This window comes from Amblyomma maculatum, chromosome 7 (genome assembly GCF_055883805.1).
Source record: "Amblyomma maculatum isolate TAMU_Amacu chromosome 7, ASM5588380v1, whole genome shotgun sequence".
NCBI classification, from domain to species: domain Eukaryota; kingdom Metazoa; phylum Arthropoda; class Arachnida; order Ixodida; family Ixodidae; genus Amblyomma; species Amblyomma maculatum.
Window position 1 is genome coordinate 138,453,609 of NC_139350.1, and position 18,931 is coordinate 138,472,539.

The following is an 18,931-nucleotide window of genomic DNA, read 5'->3' on the forward strand; positions in this document are numbered from 1 at the left end:
CACAAGCTATGTCTGTTATTGTGCTATTACACCACAGGTTCACTCAATCATGCCTCAACTTGAAATAGTCACATACTGTTGAAATAAAGCAATGAAATATAGCACCCGCTATTAAAGCACTGCCAGGGACATGAAAGATATTATTTTCTGCATACTGGTGGGCAAGACTTCTGAACAAGTAAGCCTTGAGCTAAAAAGCCAGAAAAAGTCATATAGCATGCAATCATATACCAAAACGCCAGCAGAGCATTTAAAGCCTGTATATAATGCAACACAAAGGCAATGTGTCATACCTACCGAGGCAATGTTTCCTTACACACAGCATGTTTCAAGGCTCCCACAGTTGTTGACAGGTTTGCAGCACCAAAATGTTGACGATGTTGTCTGCCTCACATTCAGGCAGCACCCCTTTGATGGCAGATGATTGCTTGTGCAAAAGCAGTGCGATGATACATGTGGAACAGCTGGACTGCGGGCGTTATAGAGCAAAGAGCCCTAAATGCAAGGAAAGAAAGTGTCCATTAAATCGATGCCTCTAAATCATGATAACAGCATACCACGGCTCTTCTCTGTTTAGTTAATCTATAATTTCAATTCAAAGCTGTCTCAAAAAATGGACTAATTGCAACTCTATGTTACACATGGTATAACATAGCTGTGCCAGGGCGGTGGGGCGATCAGTTAGCATAACGACCGGAAAATGCATACTGATGTTTCATGCAGTCTTGATGCTGGAGCAAAGTGTCATGGTGTGAAGAACAAAATTAAAAGCAGGCACGGGCGCCAAACGTGTGCTACACAACCGACGCGACTAGAGGTGTGCACGGGCATAAATTTTGCGCCCGACCCGGGCCTCATGCTACAAACCCGAACCCGGCCTGGAACTGAAATTGCCTGAGCCCACCCAGCACTCACACTTAAGGCTCCGGCCCTGCTGGAGATGCTATAACAGACCAGTTGCAAAACCTACAAGTCGGCTTCCCTGTGAGGCAGGAATTCGTGCACAGTGGCGACAGAACCTGATTCAGGGATAATAGTTAGGTGCAGTACATGCATCTACCACAGTCCACGCTGCTTGGGATGCTGTTCCCCACGCACAGGCCATTGTCAGAGAAAGGTTTTTGGGCGTTCTTAACGCTGGAATAAAGGGGGGCGCACGTCACCCTAGGGGTGAAGAAAGAAAATTTACAAAAGGGACACTAATCGGAGAGGGTAATAGTGGGGCGACAATGCGCACGCGAATAATACTGTGACGAATGGGCAAGAGGTGCGGGAATTACCCTACCCGTCAGGCGATGTGCTAGCACTGTACCGAACTATTACCCCAAAGTCTATGCCGCCATTGTGCAGGAATATCTGCCGCACCTGGAAGCTGACGTGTATGTTTTGCAACTGATCTATTGCAACTGAAGCAACGATACAGAAAGAAAAAAATAGGCGACAATCCCTGGCGATGCATCGCGCGACGACGACGCCAACGCCTGTCGCTGCCCCTGGTGCACATTGCACAGAGCGAAGGACCTCAGCGACAGAGACACGTTTTCAGCCTTGCTTTGTTAGCGCCGCCTCTTCGTTTGGTAAATGAGTACAGTTACGCTATATCCAGTTTCTTGCACTTAACAGCAACACTGATGAAATTTCTTGAAAAGCGTCGAGCCCCCCCCCCCCCCTTAAAAAAAAATGGTCCCAGCGCAGCGGCGTGCTACTATACTGCGATGCAGACATAATTTAAAGCAGTGGCGTTTTTCTGCAACTTTCGAAAATTAGCATATCTAGCCACACTAGCATTTTTTGTTTCGCAGTACTACCCTACCAAGCTTTTACTACACCGTCTCGATGCGCTCATATATGCACGGATCAGACGAAATGAGCGTCTGCAGGATTTTCGCTCATACCGGACTAGAGAAACAAACTTTGCATGCAAAACAAAAAAAAGGAAACAACGAAGGTGAGTACCCCGAAGCCTTTTGAGAATTGGCTGCCTCGCGAGCTGGTTCCAGCATCATGAGCGATTTTCTAAAAACCCAGAACCTGGGCGACAGCGCCGAGCGGCAATGCTTTAGCGGTCCTCAACGCGCTGCGCATCGTGCTGCCGCGCGACTCATGCGGTTAGCGTTTTATCGCACCAGACACGAGAAAATATGCTTTTGCCCGGACTCTGCCGACTCCGCCCGAGGTCACCCGAGGGAACCCGAGCGGCCGAGCCAAGCAACGGCTATACGCCGTTCCAGCCGCTGTAACGCCGTGAATATCCGAAGCTGGCTTTTAGGGCTACGATGCCACGCAGTTGTTTACTTTAGAAAATCAGTACTCTGCAAAACAGTAACGGTTTAACTTGAAATAAGCTGCAAAATGATCAGCATCAAGTTGCGCACACTTGAGAACCACTTTTGAAAAGTTAACAACGTAAGAAATATGCTAAAAGAAGACAAATCTCCCTAGCACATGGCTTACGCAGCCTGCAGCAACAATGAAATGTAAGACAACGCTTGTAATTTAAAAAATGCTCAATCTAAGAGGCTAATATTTTGCTCCAATATATACAAACGCTTTATGAAATCTGAATGAAAAAATTTGAAAACTTACATGTAATATTTCTTGAAGAAAGAAGCATTTTCCGTGCGCGGTGCCACCGAACGTCGAGCCGAGCGAACGAGTGGCCGTTGGAATGAATGAATGAATGAAAAACTTTATTTACACAAAGGGAATTCTCCCGGCGTTGGTGGGGCCCTCAGTCCAGGGCCCCAGTGGCCTTTGCCGTCCTGCGCGCTCTGTCAATCAGCTTGAGCTGGTCGTCAGGCGTCGAGCAGGACAGCGCAGCCTCCCACTGCTCCGGTGTTGGTGTGGTGTTTATTGGTGCTACCTGCGTTTTTTGACAGGCCCATGTAACATGGTAGAGTGTAGGGGGTTCTCCGCATAGTGGGCATTTATTTTCATAAGTAGTGGGGTGGATTTTACTGAGTAGACTCAGATTGGGGTATGTGTTCGTCTGTAGCTGTCTCCAGGCAACCGACTGCTCTCTATTGAGGTCTTCGTGGGGAGGTGGATAGATCCTCCTTAAGGCTCTTTGATGTTCAAGGATGGCTCCATAGCGTCTAGTGACTGCGTCCGGTTCCCCGTCGTTGTGCGCCCCCCGGTTGGCGTATGCTCGGGCATTGGCGTCGGCACGTTGGTTACCTTTGACAGTCCCATGGCCTGGTGTCCACGTTATGTAACATCTCGAAAAGCTGATTTTTCTTGCCTTGAGTATGCGGATGGCCACAGTGGATATTCGTCCGCTGCTATACCTTCTGCATGCTTCTTGCGAGTCCGTAATTATTTTTGTGGTAGCCTCCTCACCCTGGTGGGTGATAGCGAGAGCGATTGCCGCTTCCTCAGCCTCGAGAATGTTGTTGCTCTTGATCGAGGCGCAGTTGACTTCTTTAAGCTGGTGATCAACCACACTGGCTACCGCTCCGCGTTGTTCTTTGTATGTGGTCGCGTCGACGTACAATATGTTTTTTTTCCCTGCGAGGCTTCTTTCGTGTGCCTCGGATCTTGCCTCTCTTCTGGCCTTGTGTATTTTCGGATGCATGTTTTTCGGAATCGGGTTGACCTTAATGATCTCTCTTATTTCTTTCGGTATGCTGCCCGTGCTGTTTATTTCTCTGCAAGCATCTCTTATGCCCAGTATATTTAGCATGTTCCTTCCCGTTGGCGTCTGCATGAGTCTTATTTTCTGCGCGAGAAGGTGGGCCTCGATGTGCTCTTGCACTGTGTTGTTTATGCCCAGTTTTTTGAATTTGTCGGTCGAGGTGTTGACCGGTAGTCCAAGAGCGCATTTGTAGGCTTTCCTCAGGATTGCCTCCAGTTGTTCTTTTTCCTGTTCGAGCGGAATTTGGTAGGGGACGCCATATATAATTCGGCTTACAACGAGGGCCTGTACTAGCCTACATGTGTCTTCCTCGGACATGCCTCGTCTTCTGTTGGAGATTCTTGCTATCATTCGCGTGATCTGCGCGGTGGTACTTGCTAGCTGCCTGATTGTTTGATCTAAACGGCAATTGCTTTGTATCCGCATGCCTAGGATTTTTATTTGCGATACTTCCGGGATCTTCTTTTCCCCTATGTAGATGTCTATGGATTTGTGCAGATCGTACCCTCTTCTGTGGACTCTGAGCACCTCAGATTTCTCCGGAGAACATTCAAGGCCGCAATGTCGAGCGTATGCATTGACAGCGTCTGCTGCTCTCTGCAGACAGTCTTGCTTTTCTCCTAAGGATCCCCTGGTCACCCAGATCGTGATGTCATCAGCATAGATAGCATGTCTGGCTCCTTCAATTTCTTCGAGTTTTTTTGCTAAGCCGATCATAGCAATGTTAAAGAGCATAGGGGATATCACTGAGCCTTGCGGTGTTCCCTTTTTGGGGGTCGGGAAGGTGTCTGTCCTGATGCCGCCTATTCCAATGGTGGCGGTTCTGTTACTCAAGAAGGCTTTCACGTAGCTGTGTATTCTCTGCCCGCAATCTAAGTTGCAGAGCCCGTCTAGCACTGCCCTGTGACTGACATTGTCGAATGCCGCTTTGAGGTCGAGCGCGAGCAAGATGTTTTCTCCGTATTTCGGGACCGTGTTAAGCACCTCCTCCTTGATCTGCAGGAAGATGTCCTGTGTTGATAGATGTTTTCGGAATCCGAACATAGTGTGCGGCATGAGGTCATTGTCCTCCAGGTGGGTCTGCAACCTCTGAAGCACAATTCTTTCGTATACCTTTCCCAAACATGACGTCAATGAAATGGGTCGTAGATTTTCCAGGCTGGGAGTTTTTCCGGATTTAGGAATCATTACTATTTCCGCATGAGACCAGTCTTTCGGGATGGTCCCCTGCTCCCAGTGTGTGTTGATGAATTCAGTAAATCTGTGGATTGAATTCTCGTCCAAGTTCCTAATCATGGCGTTGGTAATGCCATCCTTGCCTGGGGTGGTGTTTTTTGTGGCAGACATAACAGCGTGTCTGACTTCTTCTATAGTAATGGGTTCGTCAAGAGTGGGATTTGCTTCTCCCGTGTATGCCGAGCTGTAGTCGGCGCCCGTTTCGTCACCGATGTATCGCTGCTTGATGTTCTCTAGCAGTTCCCGGTCTGTACCTTGGAATTGGTGCGCGATCCTTTGGATTGTCTTATGGTTTTCACATTTGGTCTGAGTTGGGTCTATGAGAGCCCTTAGCAATGCCCAAGTCTTGGCCAAACCTAGAGTCCCCTGTAGATCGTTGCATTTCTGGTCCCAGTCCCGTTTCGAGAGCTCCATCGCATATTCTTCGGCTTGTTTTGTGACATCGGCGATCTTTAGCTTGAGCTTTCTGTTGTGCTTCTGCCTTTTCCATCTCTTTAGCAACCCCCGTCTAGCATCCCAGAGGTGTAAGAGATGTTTATCCACGTTGGGCGTTTTGTTGGTGAGAGTGACCTTCTTAGTGACTTTTTCCCAGTCGGATTTGATACCCTCTACCCAATCCTTAATGTCCTTGATCTCTGTATCCTCGGACTCCGCCCTGGTCTTTCTATAGGCTTCCCACTCTGTGAGTCTAGCTTGACCATAATTTTTCCTGATCGGAAGAGTTTCTATCTGGATGCGCAAGATGCAGTGGTCACTGCCTAGCGTCTCCCCGTCGTTTTCCCATTTTGCCTGCCTTATTCCTTTGACGAACGCTAAGTCTGGGCACGAATCGCGGTTGATGCTATTTCCCACTCGCGTTGGCTGGGTGTGATCTGTGATTAGGCTGAGGCTTCTGCGATCAGCTTCTCTGGCTAGATCCTTGCCTTTCGGAGTTTCTCTGACATAGCCCCAGCTTTTATGCCAGGCATTAAAGTCCCCAAGGATGAGAAGACCCCTCTTGCCTGCTGCTTGTTCTGCCTTGCCCAGCAGGTAGCTGAAGCTAGCGTTCTTTTGGCTGGGCGGGCTGTATACGTTAAGCAAGAAGATGCTTTCTTGGCTTCTCTTTTGGGTAATGACTTCGATAAGAACGTGGTCAATGTCCGTTCCGTCGATGTCGTGTCTGATTGCGGTGATAGCTTTGGCAACCAGCGTGGCGACCTTGCTTTCCCCCTGCCCCTCATATGCTGAGTAACCCGGGAGAGTAGGTGAGCAGCCGGTTTCCTGTAGGGCGATTATGTCTGGCGGTACTGTACAATTTGTGATATGTAGTTTAAGAAGTCCCCGCTTTTTGCTGATCCCGCGGCAGTTCCACTGCCATATTTCAAGGGTTTCCAACTTGACCGAGCTCTTACGGCGCCTCTCCATGCTCGGTCAATGGCCTATCATAGGGTTTGCCTCTGGATTTCATGCTCGTGAATTGTACTAGGCGTTCTCTATCTCTTTGCGCCTCTGCCTGGATGTTAGAAATGAGATTACTAAGATTAGCTAGTGAGTTGTTCATGGCTGCCATGGCAGTTGCGAATTCTTGCCGCCCTATGGTGGCTGGCTGAGTTTCATCTGTTCGCGCGTTCGTGTCAGTCTGCCCTGTTCTCTGGGCTTTGAGCTCTTCTATAAGGTCGTTAAGTTTCTGTCTCAGTTCAGCATTTTCCGCCCTGAGTGTCTGAATGGTTTGTCTTAGTTCTTGCACTTCGTTAAGTTGTCCACTAGTGTTTTTACTGAATTGTGCCTGCGCGGTCGTGTTCTTTGGAACAGTGGGAGAAGTAGAGAAAAGCTGCGCTGCCCAGCTCAACTTACTCTGTTCATCCTTTTTTATCTTCTTCTGCTGCTGCCCCTTTTTTGTTTCTGGTGGCTCCCTGGTCCTTGATCTCGAGCGCGACGCCGACCTGGACCTGGATGGCGAAGTAGCATCTGAGCTGAACCAGCGTTTCCGAGCCCGGCCGCGTCCGCCCGTGCCGCCATCGCCCTTTGCTGCGCTGTCGGTTTCCTCTTTCGTTCTGGTCCGTGGACTCCTCGGTTTTCTTAGGCGTTGCTTGCACTCCTTTGCCCCTGTGGGATGCGCTTCCTTGCACAGCGCACACCTGGGCTCACACGAATGACCGTCCTCGATGACTGGTTCACCGCAGTTCGAGCACACAACGGCGTCAGGTGTCGGGCATACGTCCGCCCTATGCCCAGGCTTGAAGCATATATAGCAAACTTGGCGCGATGATCGGTAGAGGTAGCAACGCGTCTCTCCGCCGTAGTAATAAACGTAGCGGGGAACGATCTTGCCTTCGAATGTTATGACGGCGCTTTGAGATTTTCCAAGAATTCGTGCATAAAGGATTTTCACTCCTTGGGTGCGTACCCTAAGATGGGACAGCAATTCGGTAGGTGTTGTACCGACATCCAGTCCGTGGATCACTCCTTTGCATGAATTGTCCGGCGCGGCAACGTAAGCCGTCACAGGGTAGTCTTTTGCACCGAAGCGTAGTCTCGGAATGTTCTGTACAACGTTGGCAGTCTCCTTGCTTGGCGTGCTGATTATGGCGATGTTAGATCCGTTGTGCAGCCGTATAAGTAGGCTGCCTTCGTTGCAGATGTCTGGGTTTCCACATGCTTTAGTTATAGCCCGGGCCATCTGATGCGAGCTCAGCTGGCTGATGTCGAGCCCATTACTTGGTCTAATAATGATTTTGAAGTCTGCTTTCGGCAGTGGAGGTAGTTTGCCCTTGCGAATAAGATTTTCCTTTTGTTTGGGCTGGCTCGGTGGTGGTTTGCCTGCCGCTTCGGTCCCGGTCTCCGGAACGGCAGTCAGCCTCGATTTGTGGTATTTTGCGACGAACCATCCTCCGTTGTCGAGTGTCTTCTGTGAGTCGTTGGTAGCGTTCTCTTCGTGCTCTGTCTCTTGAGTCGGTGTCGTGGCTCCGGTCGATGCCGCTGCGTTGTCAGCAGCCATCCTTGGAGGCTCCCGCGTGAGCTCGAGCAGCGTTTCGTCGGGCCGATGGCCCGAAGCTGCTAGGCTTAGCGCGGCGTTCTCCGCTTCGGATCTGCGAACGGCCAGAAGGTGGTGAAATCTGGACTTACAGATGAAAATCTGTTGTCAGCAGATTCAGCTTGATTAGTGGAAGCCGATGGAGTATCCCACTTCCTGTAACGTTGATGTTTTCCGGGTAAAATACGGCGTCGAAGCAGGAGGTCATGTGGAGCACGTCCGCTCCATCTGGCCCCCTAGCGGTGTCCTCTGGCCGTTGGATGGACGAAAGAACGGAGCGCCCTCTTTGAAACAAAATACAATGCCGGCTAAGCGATTGTCGCGTCATCCTTCGAGCTTTTTAGTAATCGCCTTTTCAGCAGCAGCAGCATAGATGCGCTCTGCGGCTGCTCATCTATGTAGGGCTCTGTGCCAGCAGCGAAGCGCGTCGTCGCCCTGGAGAGGCGCCTAGCTGTTTTTTTTTAACACCCAAACCTGTTCAAGTTGTATTTTGTGAATGCTGTGTTCTACTACGAATAGTTTGCTCACTTTTAGCATACCAACGAAAATTCTTTCATACAATAGTGCTCAATCGAGTGGAATATTTCAATCACCCTGAAATGAGGATTTGAAGCAAGTTTGTTGAAAATTATTGAGCTAAGCATCTCAGTACCACGACTTGCCACCTCTTTATAAGCTAGTTGCATAGGATGCTTACATTTTTTCTCATATATCCGCACCGTCAGCATCATTCTATCTCATAGATTAGTCGTTTGTTGGCCCGATTCATTAGGCGCTTGTTTCTTTCTCACAGTTTAGTTTCTTGCGTATATTTTATTGGCCAAGAAAATGCGGTAAAAGCACATTTCTCTATGCAACCTGTTATGAGAGCCCGGAAATGTTTGAAAGAAGTCTCCAGTCTGTTAGCGTTCGTGTTTTTATTACTGCGCAATTCCTTCCCCTGGTCGGCGGCCGTCCGCCCCTTGGACCCTGAGTGGTGCGTCGACCCGTCCACCGCTTTGGCGCACCTGCGTGGATTTCGACGCGCGCATGCAACCTCGGACCTTGCTCGCATCGCATGCGGTGAGAGAGTGCGATCCGGGGAACGACAGGAGTGCGAAGTGCGCGAGGACGGGATTGAGCGGTGCGTCAGCACGGAGAGCAGGCGGTGGAAAACTGTGCGAACGAGCGTGTGTGAAACAAAGATGTGTCATTGTAATCCAGTTGTTAATATACCCATTGTACCTTTTCGTATTTTATTTGTGTTTCCAGTCTTTTCTTTCACACTTTTTTTTTCGTTCTAATGCGAACAAGTCAGTTTACATGTGGGTAATATTCTCTCCATACACAACATTTGTAAAAAAAAAAAAAAACTCCCTTCCCCGCGCACGCCTGTAACTGTTCCACCACGAAGGTAGTTAGAGAATAATAAGCTTTGATACCGAATTAAGCTTAATTGTAAAACAACGACTGCTTTATTTAGTTTTTGAACGCTACAGTTATTCCTTCTTGCCATTTGTAGCGCAAGCATTGTAATGCAGTGAACGACGAAATCGCGAAATTGGGGGGTGTGAATAAAGCGGAGAAACGTTACAGACTTCTTTTTTCGCACTTGTGCAAAAGAAATAATCCAGAAATTCAAAAATTATGCTATCAATGCACTTGCATGGCGTCCAATCAAATGTTGTTCTGCTGAGCTGCCGTTCTTGTATACTGGCTGATACACGAAGCTATTTTGATTTCCTATGAAATTCAGTGTGACAAAGCCCCACGCGGATATATTTCGCGTTTCAAGTTCTTGTGAAATGTGGAAGCCGGCCCGTCGCCGTGCCGCGGGCGACTAGCTGGCTCTGCGATCATTTTTGCCACTGCAGTGATTTGAATATTCGCGGCTTGTTAAGCAAATAACTGACGTACTCGTTTGCCGAATGAGTGTTTCAAGATAATCAGAGCATTTACCAGTACCGTATGTGTGCGATATTCCATTAGTGATTAATGCGCCATGGTCATTGCAGTCGTATTTTTGATTATACACGTATGGAATGGTCTACTCTCGCAAAGCCTAAGACGTAAGTTACGCTAGCTCTACGTATGTCAAATAGGTATATGAAAGAAATATAGCCTTAAAGTATAGCGGCTGACGCATTGCGTCGTAAGTTCCCGCCCAGGCGGCGGCCGTGTGCACCTTGAACCACACGTGGAGCGTCAGGGCCTGCGTCTTAGATTGCATCGCGCAGCGTGTAACCCGACAACCCCACCTGCAGAGCGCATCCACTCGGGCAAGTCGGCGCCGCTGTTGCTGGCGCCGTGCCTCCATGTTTTTCTTCCTATGTGATGTTTTCAATGCACCTAGCAAGCAGCGAACAGAGCGTTCATATTTCGGCGCGAGGTGTGTCGTCAACAAGGGCGGACGCTTGAGAAAAAACAAATGTGCGAACGAGTGTGATGAAGAAAAGTGAAACTGTAACCCAGTTATTTGTTTCAGCATAACCTTATTATTATTCATACTGAGATTGTACGTGCAGTGTTTTCTCTCCATTTTTTTTCTAATACTTCCCTTCTTAGAGCGACAACGAAGCAGGAAGCGTCGATACGATTTGCCATATGTGGGAACGTCCATGCATGTGCGGACCGACGTTTAATTTACCGCTCAGCTTTAATTTAGATCACCATGGTTAAATCGTTTAAGCGAAAGTATGTGCTGCGATGCTTCGTATTCGTATAGCTTAAACGGCCTAGTGTATTTTTAAAGTTTATTTCGATGGAAGCGCGCTCGCCATAGTCGATCTGAGTCACGTACGAGCCTTAATATGCCGATGCTTATCGCTCATTTTTGCATCGCACTGCATGCGTGTCCTGCGGTAATCGTCTGTTTGAAGCCACTGTGGTTAAACCTAATACACTCGGGTGCAAAGAAATTTGCTACAACTTTTGGAATTCTCTTCACCCAGAGCAGCAGGAATCGCCACGGGAGCATCTATGAAAGAACCTAGACCATTGCCGAAGAGAATACAAAAACTAGCAACCATTGCCTACGCACGATATGTGACATGTCGTTTTGATTCTTTCTAATCTACCGGTCGGCGTGGAGCTATTTATCGCCGCCGCCGCCCTGACGGACCAGCAAACGGTGGTGAACTTATTGATATTTGACGCCGTTGACCGATTGTCGCTCTCATCCAAATTCGTCACAGTATACATGTGGATTGATTACAGTGTCAGCTTAAGTCAATGAAGATATAGTGTAAAAGAACATGGTGTAATCCCAAGCAACATCAACAACAGCTAGGTGGGATTAAAGCAAACGCGACTGAAACCAGCACCGTGGAACTATAACTATTTAGACACAAGATTTCTGAAGTATTTAAAACTGCAAAGGTAACTTGAAAACATCGATTATAACAGCACAGTTAACGAATCCAAGTATTAAACTAGCCTGCCAACCGAAAAAGCACGCTAATGCAGTTTCCCACGGAATATTTCCACCACATGCTAATTTGCATCTAATATTGACCAGTAGGTGAAATAGACAAGACAATGTTGACTGAAGTGTGTGCTAATGCATTTGGCGGGACATGGTAACAGAACTGACAGTATTGTCCAGCATATGCCATGTATTAGCCAACGTCAGTGGAGTGATGGCCAACGCTGTTCGATATAGCCATCCTTATGAAAGGGCAATGCCAATACTGTTGATTGTAAGGTATACCAGTGTATATCTGACATTGGCGGGCCATTGTAACAGAGCTCACATTATTGTCCAGCATATGACGAATATTGGCCAACATCAGTGGACTGACGGCTAATGCTGTCCGTTATAGCCATCCTTATCTCATGGCAGCGCCAACACCGGTGATACGTCGGATATCCAGGCCCATCATTGCCATCCTCGTATAATGGTACCACCGATATTGTCAGGGCATCGGATATGACGGGCCAATGTTGTTAACATTATAAATAGGTACGAACAATATTGGTTACCAATGGAATCCTCAGGGCCAGTGTTGGACGTGTTACAGAATGGCACAACCAATACCAGCCATAAGATGGCAGCGCTGGGCCTACATAGGGCTGATGTCAGCCAACTCACTGACAATATTGGCCCGGGCTCTTTTGCTGCCTGGGATATATGCGTGATAGCTTTGGCCTGACTAGACACAGTTTTGCAGGGTTAAAATCTAGGAGATTCAAAGGCGACTTTAGTTTATGAAAAAAAAAGAGTGTGGAAACAGAGGGAGAGGGCATCTGCGGCATTCGTTGATGCCAACGTTGGTAAAACTCGAGCTCTGGCTGCACTACTGGATGGGGCTACAATGCAAAGCGTCTCGGGCATGATGACAACATGACAGCTCAATGAGAGTACAATTAATTCAGTAGTGTACAGAAAACTCTGAATAATGACTCTAGCAGCACATGCGATCAATGAATACATGAGCTGTGAATTAGAGGCATGAAGTGAAAAACCATAAAATGGCATCATCACTTTTTGCATCTGGTAGCACAGGTTCTCACTGAAGCCGTCAGACGGCCTGACAAAGACAAGCTGTGGTGGTTCGCCAAAGCAGATGGCAGTTCACACATACAGACACTTTTATAACTCAGATGCCACCTTTCCTTAATCTCGACAATACACAAATGCACACACAACCGTTCGGGTGAAACACTAGAGACGGCCCACGAAGCAGAACTCAAGTACAGCGTTCAGACTGGTGGTCTAGTGCATATTTGCGGTCACAAGCATCTGGTGCCACTAACAGTTCGAAGTTAGCGTTGGGAACAAGTGAAGCCATTGGTCCGGAGCGCAGCTGTCAGGTGTTCACCGGTAGACGGTCACGCAGTCAAAGGAGCATGGGAGACAACGCCGAACCAAAGTCATCGCATCCTTTCAGTTCGCCAAGTAGCGAGATGGCAAACCGAAGCTGTCATATCGCTGCACACAACACTCAGGCAAAAACCCCTGCATTTGAACACGAACACTATCACACGCCACCCTAAATGCCACCACGCACACACCATGTCATGTTGAACTCTGTGAGACGAGAACAACGAGAAAGTAGTCATGCACTGCTGCGAGATAAATATTGCTGCATCTCGCATAAAAAAAATTCATAAAGCTGCATCTCGGCATAACAGCGTCAACAAATGAACAGCATAGATCTTTGGGTAGCATTGTTGCATGCAGTGATGCTCATCTTAGAAATGGAGTAACTGTTCTAGAAAACACGGACAACAGAAACAGAAGTGGCCATGGACGTACACAGGCTCACAACTGTATTTTACTAACCGAAAGAGGACATATATACAGCAAGCAAAAGTATAGCGTTGAGCATGCGGTTTTGTGCACTTTATATATGTCATCGTTACTTAGTAAAATCCAGTTGTGAGTCTGCAAGCCTCCTGTCCACTTGTTTCTGATGTCCAAGTTTCCTAGTGTACTTACCCTATTTACAAGATATGCACCACTGCATGCTGCAATTATTGCTGTAAGGAATACAGAGATGAATTCTGCGACTGTTGACAAATGCCTCAACTATGAAGGTCACTGCTTGCCATGCTTGTCCATATTTTACTGAGAAAGGCAGCCTAAAAAAATAAAAAAATGTTCCAAATTTTTTGACCGACCGCAGGACGTAGGCCGACACATATGTCTGAAAAGGCACAAGGTATTGACCAACTGAGGCAGACACAAGACAAAGTAGATAGACACATGACAGCTGTACAAAGATGTTCGGCAGTTCATTGCGCAACTTTATACATGCGCCCTGCCTGTTACCATCTCAAAGTTTGGTTCTTGAAATAGTCAATAAAAGCAAAATCCCATGCTACGCTGCCAAACCCCCCTCTACAGCTTTCCTAACACTGCTAATTGCCTTGTTGAAGGCAACATGATGAGGTTGCAGTATGGCACCTCCAAACAGCTTGTAGAGTAGAGGCCATCGGGGGTAGGCTGCATCACTATAGATCACATATTTATGACCCATGGTGGTCTTCTGCAGGTTCTCAAAGTGCACCGTCTCCTTGAGGATCCCTAAAAGATAGCAAGAATTAAAAATATAACCAATGCGGGTCTACACAGGTGCCTCTTCTTTTTGTATAATGAGATGTAATTACAGTTGCAAGTTTTTAGATACAATTTTTTCCTACAAATTTATAAAATGCCACATGCTAACACAATCTTGCATCACATACTTAAGTGCCACGTTTCTTTACAGATGAAATGCTGTTTTTCATGAGGTGGGTCATTGAGTACCCTTTCCCAAAAACCAACTCAAAAAATATAAAAGTACTCGCGGAATTTTCGCAGCAGAGATGTTAGGCTTTAATTTGGAAATGCACTCCCCTGAATATGAAAAACATATTACAGCTAGTTACTGCAATGCAGACATGACTGAACAGGCTTACCTGCATCGTGGCGTCTGCCTTTAAATGGCCCACTGGCAGACTATGGCATTGGTACACATTAGTGCCTGATATTTCTGCACAGGCTCCACTTGTGCCCAGAGAAGTCATCCTTCTGAGCCACAGACGGTCGACAAATTTGCCTTGCTGTGCCATGATGAAACCCCAGCAGTTGAGCATGGGGGCCTTCCTTTGCATGCACCGCCTGAGGAGGAAAAATTGAAGCGGCTGCAAGCAACGATCGCTTATAGAGTCCCTATAAAGTGGTCATGAGAAAATAATCTTTCAGTGTGCACCTTCTTTACTGTGCCGTAGCATAATACTTATTGCATTGCTTTTGGAAGAGTTCACTAGCGTTACCTCGTACAGGCCCATCAATTTTAAGGTGAAAATCTTTAATGGCTCATACTGTCGGCATTCGTTTGTTTGGTCACACTATAGCTGTCAATCAAATGACGTCATGATGATGCCATCAGAAAAAATTAAAATCCTGTTTCCGCTGGCAGCCGAACCTCTATCCCTCGCATCCCCATCCGAGCGCTTTAGCCAACTGTGCAACGTTCAGGATCTTGAAACACACATCAAAATTCTCCTTGTCTACTGTAAGGATGATAGTAGCGATGACAATGAAGTTGGAATTAGCAGTGATGACATTAGCAATGATAATGACGGTGCATTTAATTCATAATGATGAGAGCAAACGTGATGCACCAGCAACGCTTAGATTTTCACATTTCTGCAGTGTAGATTCCGCAGTGCTCCCGGATTTTTTCAACACTATCATCGACACTTGATTTTTTTTTTCAAAGCAAGCGAAATTCAGAAACCTACACTAGGTTATTTTCTTTTTCTTTTGTAATTGAAAGATCATTATACATCTCACTTTTGCAAACGGTTTGAGACAGTAAGGATGTAAATAAAGACCAGGAATTTCACAGAAATCATGTGCCAAATCAAAAATGAGCCAGATTCTTCTGATGTGCAGATGTAAATGAGCCAAATCTATTTTATTCTTGACAGCTTTCTTTCTCAGCTTTAGCATGATAGGGTGGACTACTGCGAGTGTAAATTCAATTATTGCTTCTCCATAGCTACTTCCTTATCACTGTCTAGGATACGAAGAGATCACAGGAAAATCTGAAGCCGGAAGATGAAAACACTGGGAACATAGGCCTGCAGCAGACGAAGCAGTTTGTGCATAAAGCTAGCAAAATAACTTATAAAAGACTACATTCAGTTTAGCCAGTTGGCAGCGGCTTTCTGCATTTAGCAACATAAGCAAATAGCCGAAACTGGCAAGAAACGACAATATTTGCCGCTGTCTTGTCGCTTTGCATCCTATGTGCATCTACCATTCCCCGGCAATACAATGGTGCACTGAATTAAAATAGCTCTTCATTAAACACATTCCAACTAATTTCTACCAACAGAAAATAGCCTCACATCTTTGCTTGAAGCAGAAGCCCACTAAGCATTTATTTGCTCACTTTAGAGCAAATCAGTGCTGCTGATTGTGTGACAATGAATATTACAACTCTTCATCAGCTCTATTCACAGTATGATCGTTTACAGGTATTATTTTCACAGAGACTAGAAACGACTCTGAAAAAAATTTCCTTCAGTCAAAGTAGGGTCAAATATAGATTTTCATATCGATAAGGGCCAAATCCAAAATTCCTTACATTGTTTAAATTATTGCATAAATTTTTATGAAATTTCTGTGTTGAGTATTTCTAATACATGAAGCAAATTAAAAAATAACTTTTGCTGATAACAACCTTTTGCGTATTTCTCAGTTTGTGTTTCCGTGGACTTCCCTAATTTAATAAAAAAAAATATTGACTTGTAAGTGTGCTAGTGTTTCTGTTGATGACCTTATGCTGTGCTAGTAGGCAAGATCGAAAAGCAGCATAGCACTGGTTGCATTCGGGACGTTAAACAGTTTCACTAAATTCGATGTCGACAAGAGAGCACCTTCCCAAAGCTCTACAACCGAGTTGGAGAGCAGGGGTATATATATATGCCTTTGCACAAGTGTGCCTAAGTGACGTAAAAAAAAAAAAAAAGAAAGAAAAAAAAAACGTCAATGATTACAGCAGACGTTCGGTGACTGGGCGCGAGTCAACTGCAATCGTTAATGTTAATGAATATTATGTTTCACAGTAGCCAAAACTGCTCGCCTGCTAGAAACGACAAAACGTCGTTACGCGCCAGAGAGCATTGGTCCCATGCCATCATCGCTAGGAGCATGAGCGCTGGTTCCTTTCGACTACAAAATGGTAGGGTTTTGACGTAGTTATATCGAGTAGAAGGCTCGGTAGCGTTTATGCACACATGGAAGCTGATGGGGATGATGTGCAACAAGTAGCGCGAGAGTGCGTAGCAGTGTGCACGCGGGATGATACGACATCCCGCCCCGCTTCTCACAAGGAATTTATCGCTTTAAATCCGCTCCGGCCTTCTTTTCTTTTTTTTTTTTTTTAAATTTGAAAGCGCTATAAGCGGTCGCACAAGTGTTAGACTGTTTTGATAAGCTCTGAACCTCAGGATTAGCGCTAATTCGCATTCAAAGATGACTACTGAAACGCCACAGCCAGTCAGCTTTGCTTTACATGTTTCGGCGGGCATATTTATTTGACACAGAAAGCACTGCTATCAATAATTTGGCTTGTAACCGTCAAGCCACCACAGCCACCACACCATGCGCTACTTACCTCGGAGAATCGCTGAAGAGCTTGCAGATCAAGCCACTTGTCATATCGTAGAGTAGATGACCGAAGTAAAAATCGAGCTGTGCCAAGGTGCCTCGGAGCCGGAGACCCTGACACGCTGCGCACTGATGACCTCATTTGGAATTAGGAGGGCTAACTGCAGCTCTCCGAAATCCTCTTTCTAGGATCTAAAAATCCTGTTGAACACTATGTTGTTCTTGGCGCCGATGTTGAAGGGTACCACGCTCACGTAAGTTCCTTCGAGGCTTTGGAATATCGCGCTCCCGTTGAAATCAATGCATGTCTTCAAATTCATCCCATGATAGGGTGCTCAAAAAAGCTGCCTGTCGTGAAGGGTGAAGGATGATGTCGGCATGATGTAACGTAACGTGGGCAGGTTGCACCGATAGCACGAGCAAATTCTAGCACACGACCGAACACCAGCAAACACGAGCAGTTGTTTCCTTCCTCCATGCGAGCACCAAAACAAACGGATTTAATGCAACTAGGCTTGGATTGTTCAGGCTTGCTGCAGGTGGCAAAGTGGTTAAAAGTGAGCTCAAATTAATAATTATTCGAAACACAGCTAACACGTCAACATGATGACTTCGGGGGATCTGCATGTGACATTTTAGTGACATTATTTGAAGCATTTATTACAAATAGCTTCTATCTTTTTTTATTGGATAGCCGTCATCATCATCTGCATGTATGTCTAGCGATACGTCTTACGTATGGGCGATACGTGCAGCTAAAACGTGTTTTGCCCGGTGTCAGCCGAATACGTCTACATCAATTTTCACGCATGTGCAGTAGGCGTCCGATACGTCTACGTCTGTACGTCTCCTGGAGACGTAATACGTCTCCGGTAAGCTAAATCTCTCTATTGCCGTTACCGGCCGTCGGCTGTTTGCATTGTTCGCTTTTTCAACAACGCAGGAAGGCATTGTGTACGACCTCCTGGACGTCAGCTCAGACCTGGAAGTGTCCGCCTTTGTCGCTAAACATGGCCAGTTCCAGCGCATCTACTCCTTTATGTGCTTCCACATGGTGCCGGACCATACGGTGGCTTTCCACAACATTGGCCGCCTGCTGTTAGCCGACGGCGAGTGCCTCGTCACGGCGTGTGTGACTAACCCGGCTGTGGACGCCTGGCTGGACGTCCATCTAATGCCGAAGTGGAAAACGCTGGTTCCCGTAAGCTGCGCACGGAGATGCTGCACTATTTGCATGCTTGCTTGCTGTCATTGAAAACCGCACTTTGCAGGAGATATGTTCCGGGACTGTTTTTTTTTTTTTTCCACCGTTTATCTCCACCGACAGCATCACCAAAACTGATAGCGAGACCACAATGTAAGCTGCTTGTCGCCGTCCAAGAACAGCCAATATTATGAATGGGAAGCAGAATCGTACTATCACGCTGCCATTGTTTATGCAAAACACTACAGCAATTAACTAAGCGGATGCAGAGAAGTTTATTTAAGCGGCAGGCGAGGTGATTTTCTGCGCTGCAACTAATTGTTGGAAAAGGTATTACTTTTTACTTACCATGCAGTTTCGTACTGTCTAAAAACGTAGAGCCATTCGAAAACATCCTTTACTTCGGTGATAAGCTTGAGATTAGTCTTAGATTTTTCTTAAAGACCAATTGCATCCGCTCGCAACAGAATAGCAAAATCAACGATACCCCGAGCTTATCGTGTGAATTTCCGAGGGATACACAAAGCATTTGTTTGCGTACGTATATTGCGTGAGGTGCGATAAGGAATCACGTCACACCGCATCGTGTGACAGAAAACGACGGCAGAAAAAATGAGTGAGTTCAGTTGGGGTCTAAAAGCGTTTATTTCATTTTTGTTGTTAAAAAAGCGCTTCCTGTTCAGATGACATGTATCACCAAACACGAAAGGCTTTTCAGTACGTCATCTGTTCGAATTTTATAGACCGCATATTTTCGAG

At 46.5% G+C, this 18,931-nt stretch overlaps 1 protein-coding gene across 1 annotated transcript in view; it reads left to right on the forward strand.

The window, feature by feature from the left end:
* LOC146184851 (uncharacterized) overlaps positions 1 to 18,931 on the forward strand; it is a 48,311-nt gene that overhangs the window by 13,372 nt on the left and 16,008 nt on the right. The window contains exon 2 of the mRNA XM_084609504.1: positions 17,912 to 18,169. Coding sequence (XP_084465630.1) covers positions 17,912 to 18,169 — 258 coding nt within the window. The remainder of the gene's footprint in view (positions 1 to 17,911; positions 18,170 to 18,931) is intronic.